The following is a 27,728-nucleotide window of genomic DNA, read 5'->3' as shown; positions in this document are numbered from 1 at the left end:
AGATGTGAGAGAGGATGATAGAAAGAGCAATCACCTGGAGAAGACAACATAGAATGAGATTACAGGTGCAGGTAGAGGGTTAGCCATGGCAAGGAAAAGGACATCTTCATGTGAGACAAGGGTGAAGGAGGAGATGGTGGCAGAAGACATATGAGTAATATGAAATGGGGAGGGGAAAAGAAAGCTCACTGAGAATACTCTTAATTTTTTCCTGCAAAATATGAAGCAATGTTATTATCTGAGAGAATGGGAAAAGGGAAGTCATGACAGGTTGGAAGAACAGGCTTGGAAGAGCCACTATGGATATGGGGATGGTAAATCAATGGGAAGGTTAAAGGACTGTGGCACTTTAGGCCAACCGAGTTTATATAACATATTGTAGAGAACCCAGTGAGCATGATTTTGTGATTTCCTCCAGGTTCCTTAAGCAATAATCCAGGAGGAACCAATGGATGTCTTTAAATATTAAATGAGCCATCACATAAGAAAAATTTTTTTCTGTTTGTGCCCTCCCACCCCCATCATCAGATGGTTGTCCTTCCTTCTTCAAGAAGACCAGGATATCAGGGAGGTAGGTGATGCCATGACAAGCCTGTGAATTGGACTTGAGTGAGTCAGGAAAGATTAAGTCAACTTCGCTTTCTGCTCCAGAGATATCTGGGTCCAGCGGTCAGATACCTAGATTCAAGGCAATCAGGGTTAAGTGATTTGCCCAAGACCAGTGTAAACAACTCAAGTCCTCCAGACTTCAGGGAGTCTGCAGAATAACAATAAAATTCTAATTTTGAGGGCTACCCACACTTGGAGAACTAAGTATTTTGGGAAGGCTAGGTGGCACAGTGGCTAGAGCGCCCACCCTGGAGTGCGGAGGACCTGAATTCAAATCCGAACTCTGACACTTCATAATTACCTGGCTGGGTGGCCCTGGGCAAGCCACTTACCCCCACTGCCTTGCAAAAACCTAAAAACAAAACAAAACAAAAACAATGGGAAGGGGAAGCTAGGTGGCACAGTGGAGTCAGGAGGACCCGAGTTCAAATCCGGCCTCAGACACTTAATAATTACTTAGCTGTGTGGTCTTGGGCCACTTAACCCCATTTGCCTTGCAAAAAAAAAAAAACCTAAAAAAGAAAAAGAAACTAAGTATTTGAGAATGGGCAGCGGCTGAGATCTCCCCCAGGGTAAATGTGCGGGGTCCCTTGTGGGCACCTGCGCCCTTCGGCCTGTTCGGGCCTCGGGGGTTTGGCTCGGCCAATACCCGTCTCTTTCAGCTGTGCCTCGGTTTCCCCCCCTGTAGGTGAGGGCGCTGGTTTGGGAGGGTCGGAGCTGCAGCTTCCACTGACAGCCGGAGGCGGAGGGGGAGGGGAAGGCGCTGACAAGAGCGGAAGGGGGGAGACCGGAGGGGAACCGGAGGAGGAGGCGGCGGCGAGAGCTGACAGGGCTGGCCGGCAGCCGCTTACCGCTTGCAGCAGGGCCCCTGGAGGCGGCTGCTGCCCCGCAGCAGGCCCGGCCCCGGCTCCCGGCCCCGCCGCTCCCAGCAGCAGTTCATGTCGGGGCCGCTTGAGGGGGACGAGCGGCAGCTCCGGGCCTTTTCGCTTGTGCTGCTCGATCATGGCCGCCTCTGGCCGTCCGCGCCGTTCAGTCCACAGGCCGCGCCGGGGTCTGCGAACCGGCTCCCATTGGCTAGAGTTGTCCCCGCCCACACAGGAACTTCCGACTAGAGCGGACCAATCAATTTCTTGCGTGCAGTCCGGACCAACGAGACAGTTGTTAATTTCTTCTCGTCTCTTTTTTTATTGGACAGAGACCGCGTCCTTCACGGAAAATACCGGTGTGTGGTTGGTTGAGGGGCACCAATAAACTTCCTGCGAAGACTACTTTTGTTAACTTTTCCTTTCTTTTCCTTATTGGTTCCGAAGCTGGGCCGTCCCCGCGAGAGTCAGTCTGCAATTGGTCATTGCGTGCGGGTGGGAGGGCTTCCTGAGCGCGCGGTGCCTGATGGGCGGCGGCTAACGAATTAGCTGCGGGGCACGGCCGTGCGGGATTGGCTGCGCTGGGAGCGCTTCGCGGTGGCGTCCGCTTCGACCCGGTAGCCCGCGGGCTCCTGAGCGTGTGAGTGTGGGGCCCCGGCTGGTCCTTGCCCGGGGCTGCGGGGCACCGTCCGTGCGTGCGTGCGGGGCTCCCGGCCTAGGACCGAGGCCTGGTCGTCACGACTGGGCCGACTCGCCTTCTGGAGGCTCGTGGCCCTCTCCGGGGACCGCGGGGGGCGGGGCGGGGGACTCCGTCCTTGAGGCAACGCGCATTTATGTAGCGCCTGCTGTGTACGCTGTGCCCCGAGAAGCCGAGACTGTCATCCTCCGGCTTCGGAGAGGGGCAGACCGGGGAGGTTCAGGGGACAAGCCCGGGTTCCCATCTCCCCCTTCTCCGTTGCGACTCCTCCCAGATCCGGCGCCCCCAGACCCTCTCCTCCCCCTCAGTTGCAAAAGTGACATTCCCCAAACAGGCCGGACCCCCAGTATTCCCCTCATTCCCACCCGTTTATGTCCTGTCAGTCTCGTGACGCCTGTAGACTCCCCAGAATCATCTTTTTAATATTAAATAATTTAATTAATAATATATACAATTAAATAATAATAATGTTAAAATTAATGTACAAAATAAAATGCACGAAATTACAAAGAAAGGGAAAATGAAGCTATTGAAGTCCAGTCACCGCACTAAGCCCTTTAGGAGCATTATTTCATTTGTTCTTCACGACCCTGCAAGGACAAGGTGCTGCTATTTTGCAGCAGAGGAAACTGAAGTATAGGACCCTTTTTGGTCCTTAACACTGCCATCCCCCTCCCCCCATGCAGGTAATCATCCCCTCACACCTAGACTATTGAAATAGCTGCTGATGGTCTGCCTACTCCTCCAATCCATTCCTTTTTTCAGCTGTTCTAAAAGGGTAGGTCCCACCAGGCTACTCAGTGACTTCACTGGCTTATCTATAGTCTCTGTTTGGCATTCAAAGCCCTTCATAACCCATCTACCTCCTCGGCACCCCCTTTACTTTCCAGTCCTTTAACACTTTACACTGCACCCCCACCCCCCCCCCCCCTCCATGTACTCACCTGGCCAGTTTCACTGAAGGGAGACTGTCTCTAGGCTTTACCCACTTTTCACATGTCCCCCATGCTTGGAATGTTCTCCCTTCCCTTGTGGCTTCCTTTGAGTCTCAGCTAAAATCTTAACTTCTGCAGAAAGCCTTTTCCTTTCTCTCTTAAATCTAGTGACTTCAGATTGTTGATTATTTTCTATTTCTCATACATCTGGTTTGTACGTAGTTGTTTGCAGGTTGTCTTCCCCCATTAATTTGTAAGCCCCTCAAGGACAGGAATTTTTTTTTGTCTTTATTTGCATCTTTATCATTTAGCTCAGTGTGTGCTCCAGAATGGTCACACAGTTAATATTTGTCATCTAAAAGACTGTCTACAAAAAAGAAACCCATTTGTATTGAAATACAGTTTACCAAACTATTAAAAAAATAGTTTATGGATTTCAGGTTAAGGTCAGTATATACTGGATCAATTAAAAGCTGTGAAGTGCCTACTTTGTGCCATGGACTAGACTATGTGTAGGAGTGTCAAACTCTCATCATAACAGAGCCCTGTTGCAGCTGTTTATTGACTTAAAAAAACCACAAATTAATTTTATATTGTATTTTTTATTTATTTTGTTCAACATTTCACAATTACTTATTAATCTGGTTGGTTTGATGCCCTATGTAAAGTGTAAGAAGACTGAAAGAAAGAGCTTAAGTTATTAAGGACTTTGAATGGCAAATAGAAGATGTTATATTGCTTCAAGGAGCAATAGGGAGCACTAGAATTTCCTGAGTATACGGTGACATTGTGAGAAATAGTTCATTTAGACCCCTACTTTATTCTAATTAGTTTTTATCAATTTGATAGAATTCCATAGGGGTAATGACTATAAGTCCTGTATATTAGGCCCCAGAATTGTGAGCTGTAGATTGCAAGTTCACTTTCTTAATCATAGGAAGCTAAGTAGAGGCCCACCATGCTTGTTTTTTCTTTCATTGTGACCATGCCCAATGTGACAGAGGTGTTTGAATTATATAGAAAGTCCTCCAGCTTATTTTTGTACCTCTGGACCTCACTATCTTGTCCACTTAGTCATTAGAGATGCCTTATACTTCACTCAACCTGTGACCCTGCTCCCATATATCACTTTGATCAAGAGCAGGTTTATCAACCAACGAGATTCTCTATTTCCATCATGCCTTTTTTGCATATTTAGGTATCAGATACCATAAAAACAAGATCTAAGAAGAAAGGGGCATTTCAGATAGGAAGGAAGATCTAAGGTTCACTTAAATTAGAGGGAACCATGGACCCTTTAATAAAGTGTCAGTAGCTCAGAGCTCTGACCCAGTCTCTTATTATAAGTGGAACAGTTTTAATCCCCATAGCCTGGTCAGACCTGAGCTTTAGGAAAATCACCTTGGTGGCCGAATGAAGGATGGATTGGAGCGGGGAGAGACATGAGGCAGACGCCACTCTCTCAGGCTATTGCAGTAGTCTAGGCGTGAAATGATAAGGATCTTTTCTAGAGCATTTGAGAGATGGCACAAAAGTGAAATCAACAGCTTGAGTATAGGGGAAGAGTTATAAACCTCAGAGAAAACTAGTGATGCCTTCAGCAGGGATAGGAAAGTCTGGAAGGGGAGAAGGTTTTTAGGGAAAAGATAATGAGTTAGTATGCAGAAAAAGCAAGACTTGATTCCAGTTTTTCTTGTCGCCTGCCCTGTTTAGGCAGCTTGGTGATGGTGAAGATGATGTTTGTCCTTCTTTCTTGAAGACCACCATGGCATCAGGCAGGTGATGCTATGACATGCAAGTGACTCGGGTTGAAGTGAGGGAGAGTTGTGCACAACGACCAGTGTCACTTTCTACTCTGGAGCCATCTCTGTCTAGTGACCAGATGTAGATCAGGTCGACCATCAGATAGCCATGGATGCAATGGGACACCTTGACATTTTAAAGCTTAAAAGGGTCTTTAAAGCTTTTAAAGGGTCTTTCCTAGGTCACAGTTTGTCTGAGGCAGAATCCATTTAATGATTAAGGTTAGGTAAGAGAGATGAGGCAAAGAGGTCAAAAATGACCACTTTTACTTGGTCCAAAAAAAAAATGGATGACTCAAGGGGTAGAATATTGGTCCTGGATATGAATTCACATCTAGCCCCAGACACTACCTGTGTGATCTTGGGTAAATCCTGAGCTTCTAACTGTGGCAAAACAGCAAAAATTTTGACCCAGATCCTAGCAAGCTGCCCACCCCCCCAGCAACACATTACCAGGAGACTGACCTCTAGATGATGATCTTTTAAGGTAGAGCAATTTATCAAAAATAGCTAATTCACATAGGGGTGGTAATCTGCACTGGGGTAGAGTGTACTGACTAAGAGAAAACCACCCCTCCTGTGAATCTGTTTCTGTGCTCAGCCCTATATGAGGTGGGGATAAGGAGGAGAACATTTATATAATAGTGAGAGGATTCCAAAATACTTTATATTTTATTATTGGATTTCACATTAACTATAGGAGCAAATACTACCAGTTTTGTTGTATCTGTTTTTTTGTTTGTTTGTTTTTGTAAGACACTGGGGTTAAGTGACTTACCCCAGGTCACTCAACTGGTAAGTATCAGGTATCTGAGGCTGAATTTGAACTTGGATCCTCCTAACTCCAGGGCTAGTGCTCCGTCCACTGTGCCACCCAGCTGCCCCTTGCTTTCTCTATTTAACAACTGAAGAAACTCAACTTGAGGTCTGTGGTCGTCCAGCCAACCAGTCTCCAAACTGGGATTCAAGACCAGGTCTCTTCTTCCTAAAGTTTTCTTCCTCCTCCATGCTCAACAGGTTCCCTTCCTAGTTAGGAAGACAAAAGTTTTAGATGAGAAATAACTTGAAAATAATATAAAAGATAAAAACCAGTTGCCAAATTGTATTCAAAGAAGTGACATATCAAATAGAGCAGGAGTAAGAGAAAGATTTATGGAAGAAATGAGACTTAAATGGACTCCTAATCTATGGAGAGTTGGAAAGGAAGGGTAAGATCCTCCTGACACAGTGATGATAGGTACGGAGTGAGAGGCATTTTTGTATGTGGCATATGTGTGGTATTCTTTTGCTTGATTTTACTTCATTAGCAGAACATTGGGGTTTTTTTTAGGTTTTTTTGCAAGGCAGTTGGGTTAAATGACTTGCCCAAAGCCACACAGCTAGATAATTATTAAATGTCTGAGGTCAGATTTAAACTCAGTACTCCTGACTCCAGGGCCGGTACTCTATCCATTTGTGCCACTTAGCCTCCCTCAGCACAACTTTTTTGAGAAAGAGATGAGGTTGTTCCATATAATGGGAAAAGCCTGAACAAAGGTTGAAAAGTCATGGCCAGTGCATGTAGGATGACACCAGTAGGGCCTCTTGGGCTAGACTATAATCTGTGATGATGAGGAGGAGAGGATTTAAGAGTGGCTATAGACTAGACTGGAGGAGGGAGAGCCTTCACATCTGTTGAGCACTAACAAATGACAGAAGAATTTTCTTCTGGCAAGTGATCCTAGAAGAGAAACATCTGAGAAAAAGAGTAGAAGAGGAAATCAGAGGAAAAATAGATTTTTTTCATGAAAAGAAAATCTAGAAAATGTTAAACTTAAGATATTATGACCCACAAGGCAACCAATCAGTCACATAGACAGAGCAAATCATGCCAGTGATTGTACAAGTTTGATATAATTGTTCTCTGATTCTCCAGTGAATATGATCTGTCCTTACTGAGAGAATGCTGACCTTGAGAAGGTGGGTTTTTATAGCAGTGAGCAATTATATATCACTGAAAAGATAGAACATTTCTCCAAACACCGTGTAGGTCTATCTTCTCTTCCTACAGACTTCTGGACACAACTCATTAACTTTCTGAAGCACACTATCAAAGTTATATCAGTGGAAGTAGTCAGTGACAGCCTGTCCATTTCTGTATCATGGTGTTGGTAATGTGTGCTGTGTAGTCACTTTATTAGCCTTCTTGGGATGTGAGACTAATCTCTTGGGTAGTGTGGCTTTTGCTCCAAAAGTTTTATAGTACTCTGGGCTTCAGTGAAGCTGAGACATTGTCATCTGTCAGTAGAAACATTTGAATAACCTCCTTTGGAATCCTTCTCTTTGTACTCTATAAACAATCTTTGGAATTAAATCATTGGTACTAATCATATAATGGCACCAAATTCTGTATAAAAGAAAATCTGAGGGTGACCCCTTTCCTTCTGTTGTTATTAGTAGAACATGTGGTATTTGTCAGACTTCTGAAAGAATAGGAATCATGAGGCAATGGCATTCTTCTGAAATTAACTTTTATTTTCCTTAATGATGAATCTTTCATTACTCCAGGAGGTACAATCTGGAGAATTTTTTGTTTTTTTCAAGGTCATTGTTATTATTATTGTCATCATCATCATCATCATCAAATAATAGAAAATATATTTAAATTTATATTTAACCAAGATAAAAATAATAGCCAAACAATCATAGAAATAAATAATAATAAAAACATTCATATAGTGTTTTAAGGTTTTGAAAAAGTGCTTTCCATATATTATTTCATTTGTTCCTCATTGCAATTCTATAAGGTAGGAGCTGTTATTTTCAAATTTTACAGATGAGGAGAGAGGCTAAGTAACTACTAGGTATCTGAGACAGGATTTGATTTCAGGTCATCTTCACTTTAAGGTTAGTCTTTCAAGAACCAAAGAGCTATCTGTGGATTAGCCATTCAGTCTTCCTGTGTAGTCCTCTTTCCCTTTGCCCTACCCCTTTTCTTGAATTTTATCTGATGAAGGTCTCCTGGTCTATGTACTTGGATAAATCATAGATGACCTGCTCAGTAAGCTTTTAAATAGAACAAGATTTCAAGGGGATAGTTGGTCTGTTAGATGATCTAGGATAAAAAAAGACAGACTGGATCACTGGGCCAGCTCTATTTGAATCAAATTTAATAGGGACAAATGTGAAGTCCAAGTTAAAGAGGTAAAGTTCCTGGTATTCTGTAGTTCCAGTTAGCAAGTTGGAATGAATGAGTATTTATTGAGAGCTTACTATGTGCAAAGGACTGGCTTCAGTGCTGAGAGCACAACTAGAAGGCAAAGACAGTCACTCAAAATATTCATAGTGTAATGAGGGAGACAACTCATATAAGAGTTTCAGCTGCAAGTCAAATGGAAAGATCCAGTCATCTTTAGAGGGTGAAGCAATGGTGCATGATTTGTTTCCAATGATAAAATCATAGCAATTATTAGTGCCAAGTTTTTTGGTGATGAAAGCTTTGTTTTCTTTAGTAGATATGGTTTCTTTTTTTTTTTTAGATGAGACCTTTATTTGAGAATCTGTCTAAAATTTTCCCCCAATTTTCTTTTTCTTTTTTTGAGTTTAAATTTATTTTTATTAAAGATATTATTTGAGTTTTACAATTTTCCCCCAATCTTACTTCCCTCCCCCCACCCCCCAGAAAGCAATCTGTCAGTCTTTGCTTTGTTTCCATGTTGTACTTTGATCCAAATTGAGTGTGATGAGAGAGAAATCATATCCTTAGAGAAGAGACAAGAAGTCTAAGAGGTAACAAGATCAGACAGTAAGATACCTGTTTCTTTCTAAATTAAAGGGAATAGTCCTTGAATTTTGTTCAAACTCCACATCTCCTTATCTGGATATAGATGGCACGTTCCTTTGCAGACAGCCCAAAATTATTTCCTATTGTTGCACTGATGGAATGAGCCAGTCCTTCAAGACTGATCATCACCCCCATGTTGCTGTTAGGGTATACAGTGTTTTTCGGGTTCTGCTCATCTCACTCAGCATCAGTTCATGCAAATCCCTCCAGACTTCCCTGAAATCCCATCCCTCCTGGTTTCTAATACATATACCACAGTTTGCTAAGCCATTCCCCAATTGAAGGACATTTACTTGATTTCCAATTCTTTGCCACCACAAACAGGGCTGCTATAAATATTTTTGTACAAGTGATGTTTTTAATCTTTTTCATCATCTCTTCAGGATATAGACCCAGTAGTGGTATTGCTGGGTCAAAGAGTATGCTCATTTTTGTTGCCCTTTGGGTGTAGTTCCAAATAGCTCTCCAGAAAGGTTGGATGAGTTCACCGCTCCACCAACAGTATAATAGTGTCCCAGATTTCCCACAACCCTTCCAACAATGATCATTATCCTTTCTGGTCATATTGGCCAATCTGAGAGGTGTGAGGTGGTACCTCAGAGAAGCTTTAATTTGCATTTCTCTAATAATTAATGATTTAGAGCAATTTTTCATATGGCTATGGATTGATTTGATCTCCTAATCTGTAAATTGCCTTTGCATATCCTTTGACCATTTGTCAATTGGGGAATGGTTTTTTGTTTTAAAAATATGACTCAGTTCTCTGTATATTTTAGAAATGAGTCCTTTGTCAGAATCATTAGTTGTAAAGATTGTTTCCCAATTTACTACATTTCTTTTGATCTTGGTTACAGTGGTTTTGTCTGTGCAAAAGCTTTTTAATTTAATGTAATCAAAATATCTAATTGGTTTTTGGTGATGTTCTCCAACTCTTCCTTAGTCATACACTGCTCCCCTTTCCAAAGATCTGCCAGGTAGACTAGTCCTTGATCTTCTAATTTGCTTATAGTATTGTTTTTTATGTCTAAGTCCTGTAACCATTTGGATCTTTTCTTGGTAAAGGGTTTGAGGTGTTGGTCTAATCTAAGTTTCTTCCATTCTAACTTGCAATTATCCCAGCAGTTTTTATCAAAGAGGGAGTTTTTATCCCAATAGCTGGACTCTTTGGGTTTATCAAACAGCAGATTGCTATAAACATCTCCTACTTTTACACCTAGTCTGTTCCACTGGTCCACCACTCAATTTCTTAGCCAGTACCAAACAGTTTTGATGACTGATGTTTTATAATATAATTTTAGATCAGGTAGGGCTAAGCCACCTTCTTTTGCACTTTATTTTCATTAAGCTCCTGGAAATTCTTGACTTTTTATTTCTCCATATGAATTTACTTACAATTTTTTCTAACTCATTAAGTAATTTTTTGGAATTTTGATTGGTAGGGCACTAAATAGATAGTTTAGTTTTGGTAAAATTGTCATTTTTATTAGCTCTACCTATCCATGAGCAGTTAATATTTGCCCAGTTATTTAAATCTGATGTAATTTGTGTGAGAATTGTTTTATAATTGTTTTCAAAAAGATTCTGAGTCTGTCTTAGCAAATAGACTCCCAAGTATTTTATATTGTATGAGGTTATTTGTTTTTTTAATTTTTTAATTTTTTTAATATTTATTTATTCTCTTTTTGTTCAAATAATGTTTTTTATACATGAATAAAATATTCTTGTTTAAGAGTAAATGAAATACCCCTCCCCCATAAATATAGAATTACTTTAGTGATAAAGTAAAGGGGAGAGAAAAAAATTAAAATAAAAAAATAATAGTAATAATTGTAGGTATGGCCAGGTGGCACAATGGACAGAGCACCAGCCCTGGAGCCACGAGCACCCGAGCCCATATCCGGCCCCATACACCCAACAATCACCCAGCCATGTGACATGCAAACCACCCCAACCCCACTGCCCTGCAAAAAACAAAACAAAACAAAAGACCCAAAATAAAATAAAATATTAATAATAGTAGGGGTGGCTGGGTGGCGGACAGAGCATTGGTCCTTGAGTCAGGAGCACCCGGGTCCAAATCTAGCCTCAGACACCCAAATATCACCCTGCTATGTGGCCCCAGGAAGGCCACCCAGCCCCATTTGCCCCGCACCCCCCCCAAAATAATAATAATAATAATAATAATAATAAATGTGTTTCAGTCTTTGTTCTAACACCACTACCTCTGTCGTGGGTGGATCACATTCTTTATGGTAAGTCCATCGCAAAAGTTACTTCCATATTTTTCCACCATTGCCATTGCTGATCGCAACTCCCTCCTTTTGCATTCCTCCACTGCCATGTACTATATTTTCTCTCTCCTTTCACTCTGACTCTGCTGTAGGTTAGCTGAGTGGCGCAGCAGACAGATCCCTGGTCCTGGGACCAAGAGGCCCCGAGCCCCCCTACCACCCCTTAGGCCCAGCATCCACCTGGCCCTATGGTCCCGGACAGGCCATCCAATCCCAGCCCCTTGCAAGACATAAAAAAGGAAAATGTGTTATAGCTGACCACTCTCCCCTCATGGTCCATCCTCTCCTCCATTACTCACATCCCTTCCCCTTCCCCGTCCCCCCCCCCCCTTCTTACTCCAGATGCCTATACCCCATTGAATATATATGCTGTTTCCTCTCCTAGCCACCTTTGATGAGAGTGAAGATTCCCTCATTCCCCCTTGCCTTCCCCCCCTTCCATATCATTGCAATAGCTCATTGCAATAAAGAAAAAACTTATTATATGAGATATCTTGGCCTATTCCCTTCTCCTTTTTCTTTCTCCCATTACATTACTTTTTTTTCTATTGACTCCATTTTTACACCATGTCTTATCTTCAAATTCAGCATTCTCCTGTGCTTCAACTATAAAAGCTCCCTCTACCTGCTCTATTAACTGAGAAGGTTCATATGAGTATTATCAGTGTCATTTTTCTATGCAAGAATACATGCAGTTCATCATCATTAAGTCCCTCATATTTTCCCCTTGTCTTCCAATCTCCATGCTTCACCTGAGTCCTGTATCTGAAGACCAAACTTTCTGTTCAGCTCTGGCCATTCCAACAGGAACATTTGAAATTCCCCTGGTTCATGAAAGTCCATCTTTTTCCTGGAAGAGGACATTCAGCCTTGCTGGGTAGTTGATTCTCGGTTGTATTCTAAGCTCTTTTGCCTCCGGTATATTATATTCCAAGCCCTACAAGCTTCCAGTGTAGTTGCTGCTAAGTACTGTGTGATCCTGACTGCAGCTCCACGATATTTGAACTGTGTCCTTCTGGCTGCTTGTAATATTTTCTCTTTGACTTGGGAGTTCTGGAATTTGGCTATAATAGTCCTAGGGGTTGGGTTTTTGGGATCTCTTTCTCGGGGGTATTGGTGGATTCTCTCCATTTCTATTTTGCCCTCTGCTTCTAGAATATCAGGGCAATTTTCCTGTAGTAATTCTTTGAAAATGATGTCAAGGCTCTTTTCCTGATCATGACTTTCAGATATTCCAATAATTTTTAAATTATCTTTTCTAAGTCTGTTTTCCATATCAGTTGTTTTTTTCAATGAGATATTTCACATTTTCTTCTAATTTTTCATTTTTTTGGTTTTGAAGTAATGAATCCTGGTTTCTCATAAATTCATCAATCTTCTTGAGTTCTATTCTTCATCTGAAGGATTTGTTCTCCTCAGAGAGTTTTTTTTATCTCTTTTTTCCATCTGGCCAATTTTGCTTTTTAAAGCATTCTTCTCCTCAATAACTTTTTTGAACTGTTTTATCCATTTGACCTAAGCTGGATTTTAGCATGCTATTTTCTTCAGCATTTTTTGGATTTCCTTGACTAAGCTGCTGACTTCATTTTCATATTTTTCCTGCATCTCATTTCTTTTCCCAGTTTTTCTTCTAACTCCCTCATTTGATTTTCAAAGTCTTTTTTGAGCTCTGTCATAGCCTGAGCCCAATTTCTGTTTTTCCTTGCAGTCTTTAGATGCAGGAGCTTGTGCTTCCTCGTCTTCAGACTGAGTATTTTGATCCTTCTTGGGCTCATTTGCAAAATATTTCTCAATAGTCTTCCTTTTGTTTCTCTGCTTGCTCATTTTCCCAGCCTGGGCCTGGTTTTGGGGTGCTTCCTGAGCTTTTGGGACACTCCCACAAGGGTCTCAGTGTGTGAGGCCCTATCCTCCCTCCTGGTCTGTGAATGAACATATGCGCCCCCCTCTGCCATGGGGCTGAGGTGGGGGTGGCCCTGTTGTTCTATGGGGAGGCCTAGACTGCGATCAGGATCTGAATTTGGTCAGAGCCCCAGCATCCTGTTCCATGGGCAGAGGACAGAGCTTGGCAGTCTCTCTCCCTTTACTCCCCTCCCTAGGATCAATGGGCTAATGCCCTGGGGGCTCCTGCTTACCAGCTCTGCTTGCTTCTGTTTCCTGGAACTTGGCTGTGCTGGCCATGCTGCTCTCCGTGTGTCCTGAGGGCTAGGCTTCACTTGCTCTGCTCCCTCTGGCAGAGGTCCCCAGTCCCTCCCCCCCCGTTCCCCCCCCCAATTTGTGCCCAGTGCTCCCTGGGGTGCAGCTCAGGAGACTCCCCCGCTGCTGTGAGCCCTGGCTCCCAGCGCCCTGGGGCTGCCTCCTGGAGGCTGAAGTTCTTTCTCTCTGGCGGGCCTCCCCTCCGACCCTGGGGTGCAGAGCCTTTCTGCTCTTTTCCAGGTTACCTTGAGTAGGAGAACTGCCTCTCTGGGTCCCTTTGTGGGTTCTGTCTCTTGAAAGTTTAGAGTCCTTAGCTTATGAGTTTCATGAGAGAGCGCCTAAGAGAAGTTGCCATATTGGCTCCGCCCCTTCTGTCTTAGGTTATTTGAATAGGATTTCTCTTTCTAGCTCTTCCTGCTGTATCTTGCTAGACATATATGGAAAAGTTGAGGGTTTATGAGGGTTTATTTATAACCTGCAACTTTGCTAAAATTGATTAATTGTTTCCAGTAGTTTTTTTGGATGATTTCTTGGGATTCTTTAGGTAGACCATCATATCATCTGCAAAGAGTGAGAGTTTTGTCTCTTCCTTCCCAATCCTAATTTCTTCAATTTCTTTTTCTTCTCTAATTGCTGAAGCGTAGATATGGTTTCTGAGGAGGTGGAGGCTATATAGCACCTGCACATTTGGTTTCCAGGTCTCATCTTTCCCAGGGTTGTTCCCCTGTGAGTTGACAGTAGGGGATAGGATAGATTCAGGGCTTGTAGCCTGGAAGATGCCACTATCACCTGCCTGTATATGGTAATCAGTCTGCAGTTAATTGGAAGTGGGGGGTGGGGGAGGGTTGCCACCCTAGATGCTACAAGGGCCATGTTGAAAGTCAGACCAAGGACTAAGGGAGCACTGCATCAAGGTGATGACAGTGAATTAACCCTCCTGGTACATACATGCTCCTTCCTGTCTTCGCCCAGTTAAAGCCTTCTTGCTTCACCTATGTCAGCCTCACCTCCTATTGGTCATAGTGGGTTAGCTGTTGTTGGTAGTGGTGATGGAGTGTCACTCCATTGGGGTGGTTTCCCTGGATGATGGCTATGGGAAAGACACTGCTCATCTGAAGAATATCAAGAGAAGGGCAGTTGCATGTTGAAAAGCCTTGACTTCACACCAGATGAAGATGAACTGAAGCCCCTTGAGAGGGTTAACTTGGAGATGAAAAAACTGAGGGTCACTTGTGAATCTCTGTAATGTTATACTATAGATATTTTCAAAAGGCAGAACTAGGAGCAATGTGTGTGAGCTGAAACTGACACAAATAGGCTCAATGTAAGGGAAAGCCTGAAGAGGATGGATGTTATCCAAAAGCACATTGTGATGCCTCTAGAGTTGGAGCTCTTCAAGCAAAAATTGGAGGGATACTGATTCTCCATTCTTTCAACAAGTACTTATTAAACACATACTGTGTGCCTGGGCAGCTAAGTAGCACAGTGGATAGAGCACTGGTCTTCAAGCCAGGACACCAATGGGAGTTCAAATCCTGCCACAGACAATTGACACATGCTAGCTGTATAACCTTGGGCAAGTCATTTAACCCTGATTGCCTCACATTCAACCTGAATTATATCTGGCCATTGAACCCTGATGGATTGTGGAAGAGAAAGTAAGGCTGGTGACTTAGCACAGGAACCCCTCACTCAATCCAGCTCATGTGTTTGTCATGTTATCACTACTCCCTGACTTCTTCAAGAATAAAGGATGAAATAACTGCTGTGTGTCTGGCACTGGACTTAGAAAGACAAAACAGTTCTTACCCATAAGGGACTCACATTTTGTCATGAGAAAACAACCCCTACACAAAAAAATAAACAAAATATTCACAAATTAACTGGTCATCAAAAAATTAGAGGGAAATGAATGAATGACTGGAAAGAGAATTTTTTAAAACTGAATTGATAACTTTGCACATCATCTTCATTTCTTAATCTCCCTTTCTTCTTCCCTATAACCAAAGAACTCTCCCATATAAGGAATTAAAAACAAAAAGAAAGAAAGAAAGAAGGAGGAGGGGGCTGGAAAGCAGTTCAACAAAACTAATCAACACATCAATCAAATCCAAATGTATAAACAATCATTATTGAATTAGAAGTGACCCCAAGATAAAACAGGGGATTTTGATCACAGGAAATTCTAAAGTTTTTTTCAAAGTCAACAGAGCTAGAATAAGAAGAAAACTTTCGTTTTTTACATTTATATAGTGCTTAAAGTGTTAAAAAACACTTCATGTTATTGTCACAGTTGAGCATCCCACATCCCAGTGCGAAAGGTAGAGCAGGTTTCTTTACCTCATTTTATGGAGACTCGGAGAGTTTCTATCTCTTTCATTTCATATCACTAAGCTGACAAGTCTCCTTGATTCTACCTCTATGACATCTCTCATTTATGTTCCTTCTCTCTCTTGTGAAGCATGGTCACCTTCTTAGTTCTGCTCTGGATCACTTGTGGCCTATTATTAATCAGTCTCCCTTTCTTCTCCTGTTGTCCCATAAATTGACAGATTTAATATTCCTAGGCATAGGATTGACTTCACATTACTTTTCCTCATAATCTCTAAATTTTCCCCATGCATGATATTCCATTTTGTTTGAGGAAAATTTGCATCTGTCACCTCAGGGTTCTGTATTCAAAATATATAAGGAATTAATTAAAAATATGTAGGACCAACAGTCATTTCCCAGTGGGCAAATGGGTAAAGAATACAACTATCAAAAGATGAATTTACATGTTAACAACCAAAGAAAGAGGGTTTTAAAATCATTAACAAGAGAAATACTCATAACGTATCCCCTCACACAGCAAATTGAAAAAGATGATAAAAGATGGGAATAGTCAATACTGGAGAGGCTGTGAAAAATACCACACACTACTACATTGCTGGTAGAGCTATATGTTGATCCAACTGTGCTGGAAAAATTATTTGAAATTGTGCAAAAAAAATGTGGCTAAAATGTTCAAGAGTTCCCACTGGTATATATTCAAATTAGGTCATAGATAGAAAGTTTCCATGTATATCTCAGTACTCATAACAGTCTGTTGCAATGTGGCAAAGTCTTAGAAACAAAGTAAATACCCGTGGGGGAGAAGTCTAGACAAAATGTAGCATATTTATATAATAGAATATTGCTACATTATAATAAGTAATGAATATAAAGAATTCAGAAAAATTTGGAAAGACTCCTGAACTGATGATGCCTAATGAAATAAGCACAACTAGGAAAACAAAATATAAAATGAAGGGGGGGGAATGTCAAAAAACTAAAACATTGTGTAATTTTAATGACCAAGCTTGGATCTGGAGAAGAGTTTAGAAAATGCACCTCCTTTCTTTGCAGAAGAGGGGGGAGCAGTGACTGTAGAGTGATGGACGCAGGTGATATCTTTGTTTTTGCTTAGCTTTTTAAATTGCCTTTATTACAAGAAATGGGAAAAGGGATATATTAGGAAATGAATATATTGTAAAAACAAAAGGAATCAATAAAAAAATTTTAAATCAAATATTCTTAAGTACAAAGTAATTTCTGAGATAGGGCCCTTTCAGCAAGTTAAATCAGGATATAAACTTTCTATAGCAGGAGACACTAAGCAGCCTTGAAGAAAGCTAGATAAGAAGTAACAAAGTGAAGGCCCTGGGTAAGGAGGGAATTCTGTGAAGGTGGTTGTGAGACAGTTCTCCTAACTCTCAAGTATATGTAACACTATGTTCATATATAACCCATTGTTATCCTAACTTCCATTCCATTTACACTATTTTTGACCACCTATGTCTATAAATTCCATTCCATTTCAATTCAATAGACATTTGTTCTGTGCATGCTATATAGTTCAGCCCTGGGAAAACAAAACAACCTCCACCCTCAGAGAGCTTACATTCTTTAGGGGCAGATGCAACACAGTTTCCAAGTATCTCAATTCTTTGGCCTCACAAATGAGCATTTGTAATCACCTATGCTAAGAGGGAGCAGGATAATTTGAGGAGAAAAGAACAGTAACAGTTTGAAAACATTAGAACTTTGATTAAAGGTGGTACCTGGGGTCTCTCAGGGAGGTAGATATGCTAAGAAATAGAAGAGGGGAGGGAAGGAATTCTAGACTTGACAGACTCCTGTGGGAAAAAACATTAGATGCTGGAGATAGAATGTCAGGGTCAGGGAACAATCTAGTCCTTTAGTCTAGGACATGACCAGAAAATAAGCTATTGATGGGATGGAGGGGAGGGGAGGTTAACATGAATTAAATAAGAATGACCTTAAATAATCCAGCTGAGGAGTTTACATTTTTATCCTAGAAGCAAAAAAAAAAACACTGAAAGTTTTTGAGGAATGGAAAAAATCCTCAGAATTGAGTAATCAGGAGGTTATTGGTGACTTTAGTGTTATTTACTAGAGTAGTTCAAGGAAAGTGCATTAGGAAGAGGTGATTTAGTTTGGTGGTTTCATTTTTTTAATTTTTTTTTTTTTGTGTTGGTATCTTTCTTAAACTCTGAGGCCTAGACATGAGCCTCCGCATGGAATCTAACTAAGGCATCCAAAAGAAGGAAAGTCACCTGTCTTGTTTTGGGCTCTGTGCCTGATTAGTACAGGCAGTACATCAGATTTTTTGGCCTATGAGGTAGCCAGATAGAATTGATTAGAACAATGACCTTAGATCACCTGGACCCATAAGCTGTATGACTTTGCCTAATCTCTACATCTCAGCTTCTTTATCTGTAAAATACCTCACAGGGGTATAGGTGACCTGTGATGAAATTGGTAAACCTTAAAGTACTTAAAGAAATTGGTAAACTTTAAAGTACTTAAAGCCTCAGTAGTTTTCTCTGTGAGTATTTTAATGTAATCCCTTCTCTAATCTTCCTTCCTCAAGTCTTTCTATCCTTCATTCAGCTGCCAAGTGTCATCTCACTACTTCCCCACTCACTGGAGAGAACTCTGTGACTTGGGACTTGGGACTTCTAGAGTACATTACAAAGTCTTCATGACCAACCCCCTTCCTGTCTCTACCGGCTTCTTCTACTTCCCGCCCTTCCACACACTCTATGATCCAACTTCCCTTGCTTCCTATGTCTTCCTCAAACAAGGCACCCCATCTCCCACCTCCATGATTCTGCAGTGATTCCGCAGCTTCATCCCTGACTTTGTTCAGGACACAGCTTATATCCCACCTCCTAAAGGAGGCTTTTCCAGTCCTTCCAGATGTGGCAACTCCCCCTCTGAAATTACTTTTCAGGTACTCTGAATACATCTTGTGCTACTAGTGACTGTTGTCTCCCCTATTAGAAAGGAAGCTTATTGAAGGCCCTGTGTGAGCCTTTCTTTGTGTCCTCACCACTTAGCCTGGTGTTTGTACATAACAAACCTATAATAAATGCTTTTTGACTGCCTGCGTGCCTGAGAGCCAGTGGGCTTCAATGGAAGGGCTAGATTTGGAATCAGAAGACCTGTATTTGGATCCTGGCTCTATCACTGATGATGTTTGTCCACCACTACTGGTTTTGTGACCATGGGCATATATTAGACAACTTCCAAAGTCCCTTCTATATGAAAATCTATGATTTTATTCGTTAAATGTCCTCAAAGGGTGAGTTTAAGTCCCATCCCTTTCAGGAAGCCTTCTCTCCACAACCCAGACCATGCTGATGTTTCTCTGAATTCACTCTGATTACTCTTAGCACCACACAGTTTTAACACTTAATTTCCTCTCTGTTCTTTCTTTTCTTAGTCTGTAGAGCAGGGAGGGTACTACCTCACAAGTCTGTTATCCCCCTTTTTCATAGAGTATATATAATAAATGTTTGATATCTAGTGATTTCTTGAAATAAAAGCTTTTTTCAGTCACTTAAACTCTGGACCTCAGTTAAGCCATTTTAAAAATAAAGCTGGACCAGAGAATCTTCAAGAACTGATTCAATTTTATGGCTTATGATCATTGCTGCCTTTGACTAGTCCGATTAAGTACTTATTGTTTTAATTTCTTCAAGTCCCTTGGTTTGGTTTGGTTTTTCCCTCTTGTAAATCTCCAATCAGCCCTAGTCTCCTTGGACTAGAAATGATTAGCACATCTTTTATTTACTTGACAATTTTTTTTAAGTCCCCCAAATCCCCCAATAAGGAGACATTCCCCATGGGTCCCCTCCAAATTGAAAAGGAAGTCTTAAGTCACTTAGATTAACTTCCACTATGATTAAGATTTGAGTTGCTGAGTTGGGAGAGTTAAACAATTGGGCAGTTCCAGTGAGACTACTTGTTATGTTAGCACCAGCTCATTTATCTGTCATTAGGTTAGATATCTCTAATTGTTTTCTATTGTTTCAGTAAAGCAGAAGAAGGCTCGATTGCTTACAGAGGAAATTCAGAAGCTCCCAGAGCACTTAGTATGAATCCAGGAAGATGTGAGACCCTGGATGACCTCCCTGACCTCTACACTATCTTCAGAGGAGAGGTGCGCCTGAAGCTGATTTCCTCTTGTTTCTCTTTGTGGGTACCCCCTTCTGCATTATCTGTAACTAGAATGCTGGATTTGAATTATGGAAGACCTGAATTCAAATCCTTCCTCAGACATGTAATAGTTCTGTGACCCTAGTCGAGTCCCTTCTGCAATCCCTGCCTCACTTTCCTCCTCTGTAAAGTAAGGAGGTACAGTTGGTCATAGTGGCCTCTGAGGTTCCTTTCAGTTCTCCATTTGGGAACCTATGATCTTTAAGCTATAAGTGAAGGAAGACAGTTGTCTTTATGACTTAATGGTTGCTTAGTTTAGAACTAATACATTAAAGCAGAAGACATATACAGGAACCCTGGCCATTGTTAAAAAGGAAATTGGTATTAAAAGGTTCATAAGAAGCAAACCATTACAGCTTTTTGGATACTGGTATATTCTGGCTCTCACTCTTGCCTTGCCAGCCTCACACATCCAAAGCAGTGCTGCTTTTCCTGGTGTTGGAGTCCCAAGTCATGACCTTGAATCTATGTAATCCCAATTGAGGCAGGATGCCAACTTCTTGAGACTTGCCTGTCATATTCTGCCCCAATTGAGGCACAATGTGTCCCAGTGTTTTGGAGCCAGCCCTCCAATGAAGCCACTGCTAGTAGACAACTTTGCTTTGATTTGAGATATTTGTATATGAAATACATGGAGGAGGGCAAGCCTGGTAAGTGTTAGATTGCTTCCCCCTCTGAGGGAGGAAGGCTTCCTGGGGAGTGTGACTTGATGTCAGTATAATTTGAGTTGAGGATGCTGTAACATTCCTGAAGGAAGAGACAGCCCCTGTGACAGTCATTCTGTCCTCTTTTAAAAAATGTCTGTTTTGTGATCAGTTCCTGAGGCAGGGACTTGAAGTGTGTTGTAGTATATACAAACAAATGAACAGTTTAACAATACAGATGAGAAGTTCAGTATAATGAGAACACTGAGACTCAGGTTAAATGATTTCCCATGTTCTCCTGGAAGAAACACCAAGGTTTTGCCTAATTACAAACTCTTGCACACTACTTCTTTCCCTTTCTAGTAAGAGGAGAGTTAATACAAGCACACATTTTTGGCTAGCTGCCAAAAATACAGATACAACCTGAGGTTGTATTTAACAAAGCATGGTCTGGGATGAGGGATCTCGGGCCTCTGGTCCCAGGGATATCTCATCTGGAATCTGGTGCTCATTTGTGGGTGTCAAGGTTGAAGGTACCTAAAGGGAACCTCTAGGATATTTGAAGGGCCTCAAAACCATTAAGCATATATCAGTTGAAGAAAATGGGAATCTTTAGCATAGAGGGAACTTGTCAGACATAGTTTCTGTTTTAAAATATTTAAAGGGCTTCTATACCAAAAGCATGATCTGCTTGGACCCAGAGGACAGAACTAGGAACAGGAGAAGAAAATGGTAAAGGGGAAGACTTAGGCATAAGTAACGAAAAACTTATAACACCTAGAGCTGTTCAGAATTGAAATGAGCTTACCTGAGGAGGCAAAGTGTTTTTTTCCAGAACATCTTCAAAGATAGTTTAGATAATCTTGTAAATGGAATTTATATTTAGGCAGGGGCTGGATTAGGTGACTTCTGAAATCCATTTTTATTACTGGAGGATTTGGTGTAATCAAGTGAATGGAACTGGGAGATGTGTGTAACAATGAAGACTCATGGAAGAATCTATTTTAATTGGAATGAAGGGAACAAGAGAAGAAGTAGAAGAAAAGGCAACAGTAAAATTTTCAATTTTAAGTTTGTTCTCATCCACTAAGGTCAATTGTTTTGAAGAAATTTGTATGACTAATTCCTGATTCCAAGCAGCTGTACTTTTGGCAGACTCAATCCACTGTCCAAAGACCAAACAGCTTGAGAACCAGAAAGTGGTTTGGTCTCATGGGAATGTGTGTATATAGATTATTAAGACTAAAGCCAAAAGATAATTCATTGATCATGTTTTGTAAGTTTTGCCTCAGCCAAAAATACCAATTAATTACTGGTCAGCCTGGTGTCAATCAGCCTGGCTTGGCCTCTCCAGATTTAGCAGGGCTGATCATTGGACAATACACAGTGGAGGATATGACTGAACCATGCCTTTGATCCAACTGACCTGAGATTGCACTCTGCTAGTTTCACCTTACAGACCTCAAGGTTGCCTCTGTGTCATGATGAGGCTTTGGATAGTATTTTAGCATAAGCTTTAAATAATTGTAACTTTTAAAAGCTGTTAGAAAGAATGTAGTATTTTCCAGGTCTCTTTATAGATTCCTAAACATGTATTATTTCTAGTATCTGCAGTTGGTCCTGGAAAGGATAGGAGCTGAATGCAGCTACTCTTGAACAGTAAAGTAGAGTTATATTAATTGGTTGGGTCATGGTTGAGTCTTGTCAATATAATTAAAAAAATACTACCTACCAAACTACCGAGGGAATGTTTTAGAGAGCAGAAAAACCAATAACAGAATTCTTCTGGAGGAACAAAAGGTCTAGATTCTCTAGGAAAGTAATGAAAAAAAGTAGAAAGTAAGAGAGCTACCAATAGCAAATCTGAATCTATACATGAAAATCAATAATTGTAAAATAAAGTGGTTAAAAAGTAGAAGAGTTGATCATTGGGATAGAGTAAATATTTAACATAAAGAAGCTAATGAACTCAATAAAATTACTAGAAAGCAGCCTTATAAGAAATTAGATGTAGTCCACCATAGATCACAAGACATGCTGCAAATGGTTGCATGCCTTAACTATATAAAAGATCACATCATAAATAAATTAGAGGATCAAAGACAAAAATACCTTTCTCAGCTATGGCTTGAGGAAGAATTCATAACAAGATAAGTGATGGAGAGGATTTTAGAAGATAAAATGGACAGTCTTGATTACATGCATTTGAAAAGTTTTTGCACAAACAAAATCAAGGCAGTTAAAATTAAAAAGGGAAACTGAGGAAAAAAATCTTTATAGCAGTTTTCTCCAACAAAGGCTCAGGATCTAAGATATATGTGTGTGTGTGTGTGTGTGTGTGTGTGTGTGTGTGTGTGTATATATATACATATATATATATATATATATATATATAACTGACTCAAATATATAAGATAGTAGCTCATTTACATAAAAGGCCAAAGGATATGAAAGTACAATATTGAATTTATTATATACTTTCTTTAAAGTGAACTATAGAGATTTGCATTTCACACACATAATCCCTTTTCTAATGTACTTTATAAATTGAAATTTCCTCTCTTTTTTAAAATAAAAAAGAAAAGGAAGGGCCAACATTTGGTACTCTTGTAATAAGATGGCAAGTGTTATCTTTGTCTTCCACTTGTGCAGAGTAAATATGTGAGTGTGTTTATATATACAACACTACAGTAGTAGTATCTCTCCTGATGTCCTCTGATGCTTCATGATGGCATGGAAGTGACCCTTGGATTCTTGAAAACCACAACAGCAGAGCCCAAACTTTGGCTGGTCTTTGCAGGCTGTAAAAGGCTTAGAGGACAGGGCCCTTCAGTTTATTATCCAGGGAACATTCCAGATGACTGCAGTTCCAGTCACCTTCCCTGGAGGGAGTATACACACCAGTGAAAGCCCAAAGCTTGATTTAAGTAAGAACTGCTCAACTATGCTGTAATGATGTGCTTTTCTTTGGAAATATATTTAGGGCTCCTGTATAAAACCTAGGTTTGGGAGCTTGGAATTCTGAGTTCTAACATTATCCAAGTATTCTCAATCACTGTAGATCCACTAAGGAATGAGAATAATAAAAATTTTTACTGGAAGATTATGGATTGAGAGATGGAAGGCATCTTTTAGGCATCTCAGGTGAAGAAGTTAAGGCCTAAAAAGCTGAAAGTGACAAGTGGAATTTGAATCCAGGTCTAAATCTATCATGCTTAACAATGCACCATTTTAACTATATTAGAATTAAGATTAATAATGAACTGGGTAGAAGACAAGTGTCAGGCTAGCAGTCAAGGCCTAGGGGTCAGGTCAATTGCTTTTGTGACCTTGGACAAACTACAGGGTATCTTTGGGCTACAATGTCTTCCTCTAGCCTCCTTTCTGTTCCTTCATACCTTTACCTTAGTTAACCCACATTCTTAGAATATTCTCCTTCCCTTCTACCTCAAAGACTGACTCCTTTGTTCCTTCAAATTTTTTTTTTTTAGGTTTTTTTTGCAAGGCAAATGGGGTTAAGTGGCTTTCCCAAGGCCACACAGCTAGGTAATTATTAAGTGTCTGAGGCCAGATTTGAACTCAGGTACTCCTGATTCCAGGACCGGTGCTCTATCCACTGCGCCATCTAGCTGCCCCTCCTTCAAACTTCTATGTGATGAAGCCATGTCTGATCCCCTGCTTATTAGTATCTTCTTCTCCCACTTTCCTCAAAACACAGTCCCTTGTATTTTCTTAGCAAATGTTTTGTATCCACTTAAAAGTTATCTCTGTCACAGTTTATAAGGTTCTTGAGGGAAGAGGCTGTTTCATTTTTGCCTGACTCCTAGCATACATTTTGTAAATGATCTATAAAGTTAGATCTTATCTTACCTTACTCATGGGACATTTGTGAGAAAATAGAAATATTGATCAAAAAATAATTCTATATGCCATACTTCTGATGTGCATTTATCTTGTGGGGTTTTTTTGTTTTGTTCTTTTAATTGAATGTTTCTCAATTCCTGATTGCTGAACCCTCCCAGCTTTCAGATACTATGTTATTTTTTTGGAATCTACATGAGTAGAGCAAAGACTGTAATTCAGGGAGTATCAATGTAATTGGAGATATTAATAGTACATTTTACTATGATTTAATAACAGTTTCTGTGTCTCTTCAGGGTACAGAAATGACCCTGGGTTCTTGAAACCTGAGTTTGTAGAGCATAGTTTCTAGTATGATGACTAAGTTGGAAAGGCTTTGAATATGGTTCCAGGTATAGACTTGATCTCTTTGACCTTAGGTTCATTCTAACTAAACCATGAGAAACTTATCACCAGGTTAGCTAGAGGATGATGGCATTTTTGGCCAGGAAAACGCACAAAGACCATTGCCTAAGGCATATGATTTATTTTCATGGAAGGAGTACTCTGACGAAAACAGGTCACTGAAACATCATAGCAAGTATTCTGTTAGTTGACCTTTCTGTAGTGCTTTATAGTTACAGAACACTCTGGCATCTATTGTCTCATGGGGGAAAGATTTCTCATAGAAGATGGGATTTTACCTGGCTTTCTGGTAAGCCAGGAGGCAGAGATGAGAGGAGGGAGATCATTCCAGGAATGGTGAATAGCCAGTGAAAATGCATGGAGTGGGCAGGAACAGCAAGGAGGTCAGTGTCACTGAATCCCAGAGCATATCAAGGGAATAAGGCATAATATGCCTGGAAAGGACTGGGTGGTGAAGGGCTTTGAATGCCAAACAGAGAGTTTTATATCTGATCCAAACAGAAGGTTTTATATTGGAAGGATGGGGAGCCATTGGAGATGATTGATCAAGGGAGTAAAGTGGTCAGATTTATATTTTCAGAAGACTTAATTTGACAGCTGAATGGAGAATGGATTGAAGTGGAGAGAGACATCAATCAGGCAGGCAAGCACCAGTAGGATACTGCAATAATCCAGATGTATGGTGATGAGGACCTGCACCAGAGTGGTGGCAGTCCCAGAGGAAAAGAGAGTGTGGCAGCATATTAGGTAGGAGAATTGGGAAAGCCTGAGAAGTTTAAAGATGGCATCTGGATGACAAACCTGGGTACCTGGGAGTGGTGTCTTTGGCAACAATAATAGGGAAGAGTTGGGGAAAAGATTTGGGATTTGAATTTAATTTAGGACATGTTTCTTTTGCTTTTCAGGTTGTTACAGTGACAGAATATGGAGCCTTTATCAAAATTCCAGGCTGTAAAAAGCAAGGTATGTTTATGAAATGAGAAATTAACCCCCACCACCTCTTATCCCATTCTACCCTAGTTGTAGGCTGTGAATTTTCTGACAGCTGACAGGTATCACAGAGACCTCCAATTTTTATGGTTGGATATCTTAGAACATTCAAACAATGACAAGTCTCGAATAAAATTGAATAATTGTGGCCATCTTGGCAGGGCAAGGTATCTGAGTAGCATCTGACTCACTTTTAGAATGTGGATTGGAGATTGCTATCCTACATGTATAAATAAATTATAATCCACTTGTACTTATCACATGCCTAGTATACCCTTGCCACTGGCCCTACAAAAACAAAAATTGAACTGTTTTTACTCTAAAAGAGCTTATGCTATGTTGAGAGAACAACATGTACATGTGAGTAGATACTGCAGAGTGCTCTACAAATGTAATTAGGGGCTGAACTGGAGTTAAAATTCAAGCTCTCCATTATACTTGGTGCTTTGCCATGAGGCCTCTTGGTCAGAAGGCACAGGTTCAATAGCACAAGATCCGGGGTGAAATGAATATGGTTGTGATGATATCATAGGATTCTTCCCCTACAGACTTTGTTCTTTCATTTAAACTGGTGGAATGGTGTTGCTTATCCCTGAATATGTCAGTTCTGTTCAGAGCTCATTTCCCAACAACTTTCCTAGGAAAGACAGCTAGTAAACAAGAATGAAGTTTTTCAGTTTCGATTTGCTTTTTGTTGTTGTTTTTCTCTCAATTGAATCAGTAAAACTCTAGACCAAAGGTTTCTTAAACTTGAAGACAAGCTATTCTGTTTATCAACCTGCCTCTACTTCCTCTCCTTACCTGCTTTGCACTGATATGTAAGAGAATCTTAGGAGGACCTGGTCCTGAAACATTTTTGTTCAGCTGGGGGAGGGAGGAACATGGTGGAGAAGAGGCAGCTTGCAGGGAGTTAATTTACAGCACAGATTTGCAGCAAGGTGCCTTTGTCATTCATCCAAGTCTGCCTGCCTGGGGATGAATCTCTCTGCAGGACAGGATAGCTGAACTACAGGAGATGAGCAATTAACTAGAAACTCAGTGAGTTCTAATCCTTGGGTCTGCCACTGATTTATTTTGTCACTCTGAGGAATGACTTCCTCATTTTGTCCCTTATAATTCTTCCCCTTTGTAGACAGAGGAACTAAGCACCATGTTTATAGGGTTGGACTAAGAAATCACTCTTCAGCTAATCTTTTGGCAAAGCTCAAACCAAGCCATCTTTCCCAGTCGTTGTTTCCATACCATAGACTTTTCTGTAGTTAGGTATTGGACCCTGTCAGTCTGGGGACACCACACCTCAGACAGGTAGAACTCCAGACATCAAGGAGTTTCCATCCCAACAGATAATGGGTTAGAGCCATTTTCTAGTGGAAGAGCTCCAGCAATACTTCATCTATTATTCAGTCAGTGACTCCTTTCTGGAAGGTCTGGAGAGGAAATTGAGAGTCCTTCAGATTAGAGTGGGCTGCTAGGAGGCACTAGCGTGTGGAGAGTATTGGGCCTGGAGTCAGGAAGATGACTATTCCCTAGTTCAAATGTTATCTCAGACACTTACTAGTTGAATGACCCTGGGCCAGTCACTTAAACCTGTTTCTTTAGTTTCCTCATCTGTAAAATGGACTGGAGAAGGAAATGGTAAATCACTTCAAGATCTTTGCCAAGAAAATCCCAAATGGGGTCATGAAGAGTTGGAGACAACTGAAAAAAAATACTAAATAACAATAGATAAGGATGGACTCTCATTTGGACAGCTTTCTGACTGGAACCATGGTTTTAACAGTTTCTATTAATCCTCTTCTGTTCAATTGCTGATAGAAGTTGGGGAGGAAATTAGTCGTAACTGAGTTTTGCACAGTCAGGAGATTTTTTTATATCAGAATAGCAGGTTCTTTTTTTTTTCATCTGAATTGAAAAACTACAAGAATTACTCCAAGTTGTCTGAATGTATTTTAACTGGCAGTCAGGTAGGACACCTTGTACCAACAGGTTCTATTACACTGTTGAGTGGACTAAGCCTATTCCTCAGGCATATAAACAAGATATAATGCCAGAAGCTTTATAGAGAGAAA

General features: G+C 40.8%; 2 protein-coding genes across 3 annotated transcripts in view; one reads left to right on the top strand and one right to left on the bottom strand.

The window, feature by feature from the left end:
* The window catches only part of SNRNP40 (small nuclear ribonucleoprotein U5 subunit 40), a 52,617-nt gene extending 50,926 nt beyond the window's left edge, over positions 1-1,691 (bottom strand). Inside the window, exon 1 of the mRNA XM_074217869.1 lies at positions 1,461-1,691. Coding sequence (XP_074073970.1) covers positions 1,461-1,613 — 153 coding nt within the window. The 5' untranslated portion in view covers positions 1,614-1,691. The remainder of the gene's footprint in view (positions 1-1,460) is intronic.
* Positions 1,692-2,001: 310 nt separating this feature from the next.
* ZCCHC17 (zinc finger CCHC-type containing 17) overlaps positions 2,002-27,728 on the top strand; it is a 59,729-nt gene continuing 34,002 nt past the window's right edge. The window contains exons 1-3 of one of the 2 annotated variants that reach the window (XM_074217870.1): positions 2,002-2,112; positions 19,577-19,703; positions 25,575-25,632. In XM_074217870.1, coding sequence (XP_074073971.1) covers positions 19,638-19,703; positions 25,575-25,632 — 124 coding nt within the window. In that variant the 5' untranslated portion in view covers positions 2,002-2,112; positions 19,577-19,637. The remainder of the gene's footprint in view (positions 2,113-19,576; positions 19,704-25,574; positions 25,633-27,728) is intronic. The other variant, XM_074217871.1, reaches the window with a different exon arrangement.

This window comes from Macrotis lagotis, chromosome 1, assembly GCF_037893015.1.
Source record: "Macrotis lagotis isolate mMagLag1 chromosome 1, bilby.v1.9.chrom.fasta, whole genome shotgun sequence".
In the NCBI taxonomy this organism is placed as follows: domain Eukaryota; kingdom Metazoa; phylum Chordata; class Mammalia; order Peramelemorphia; family Peramelidae; genus Macrotis; species Macrotis lagotis.
The sequence above is the reverse complement of the archived record's forward strand: the minus strand, read 5'-3'. Positions and strand labels throughout refer to the sequence as shown.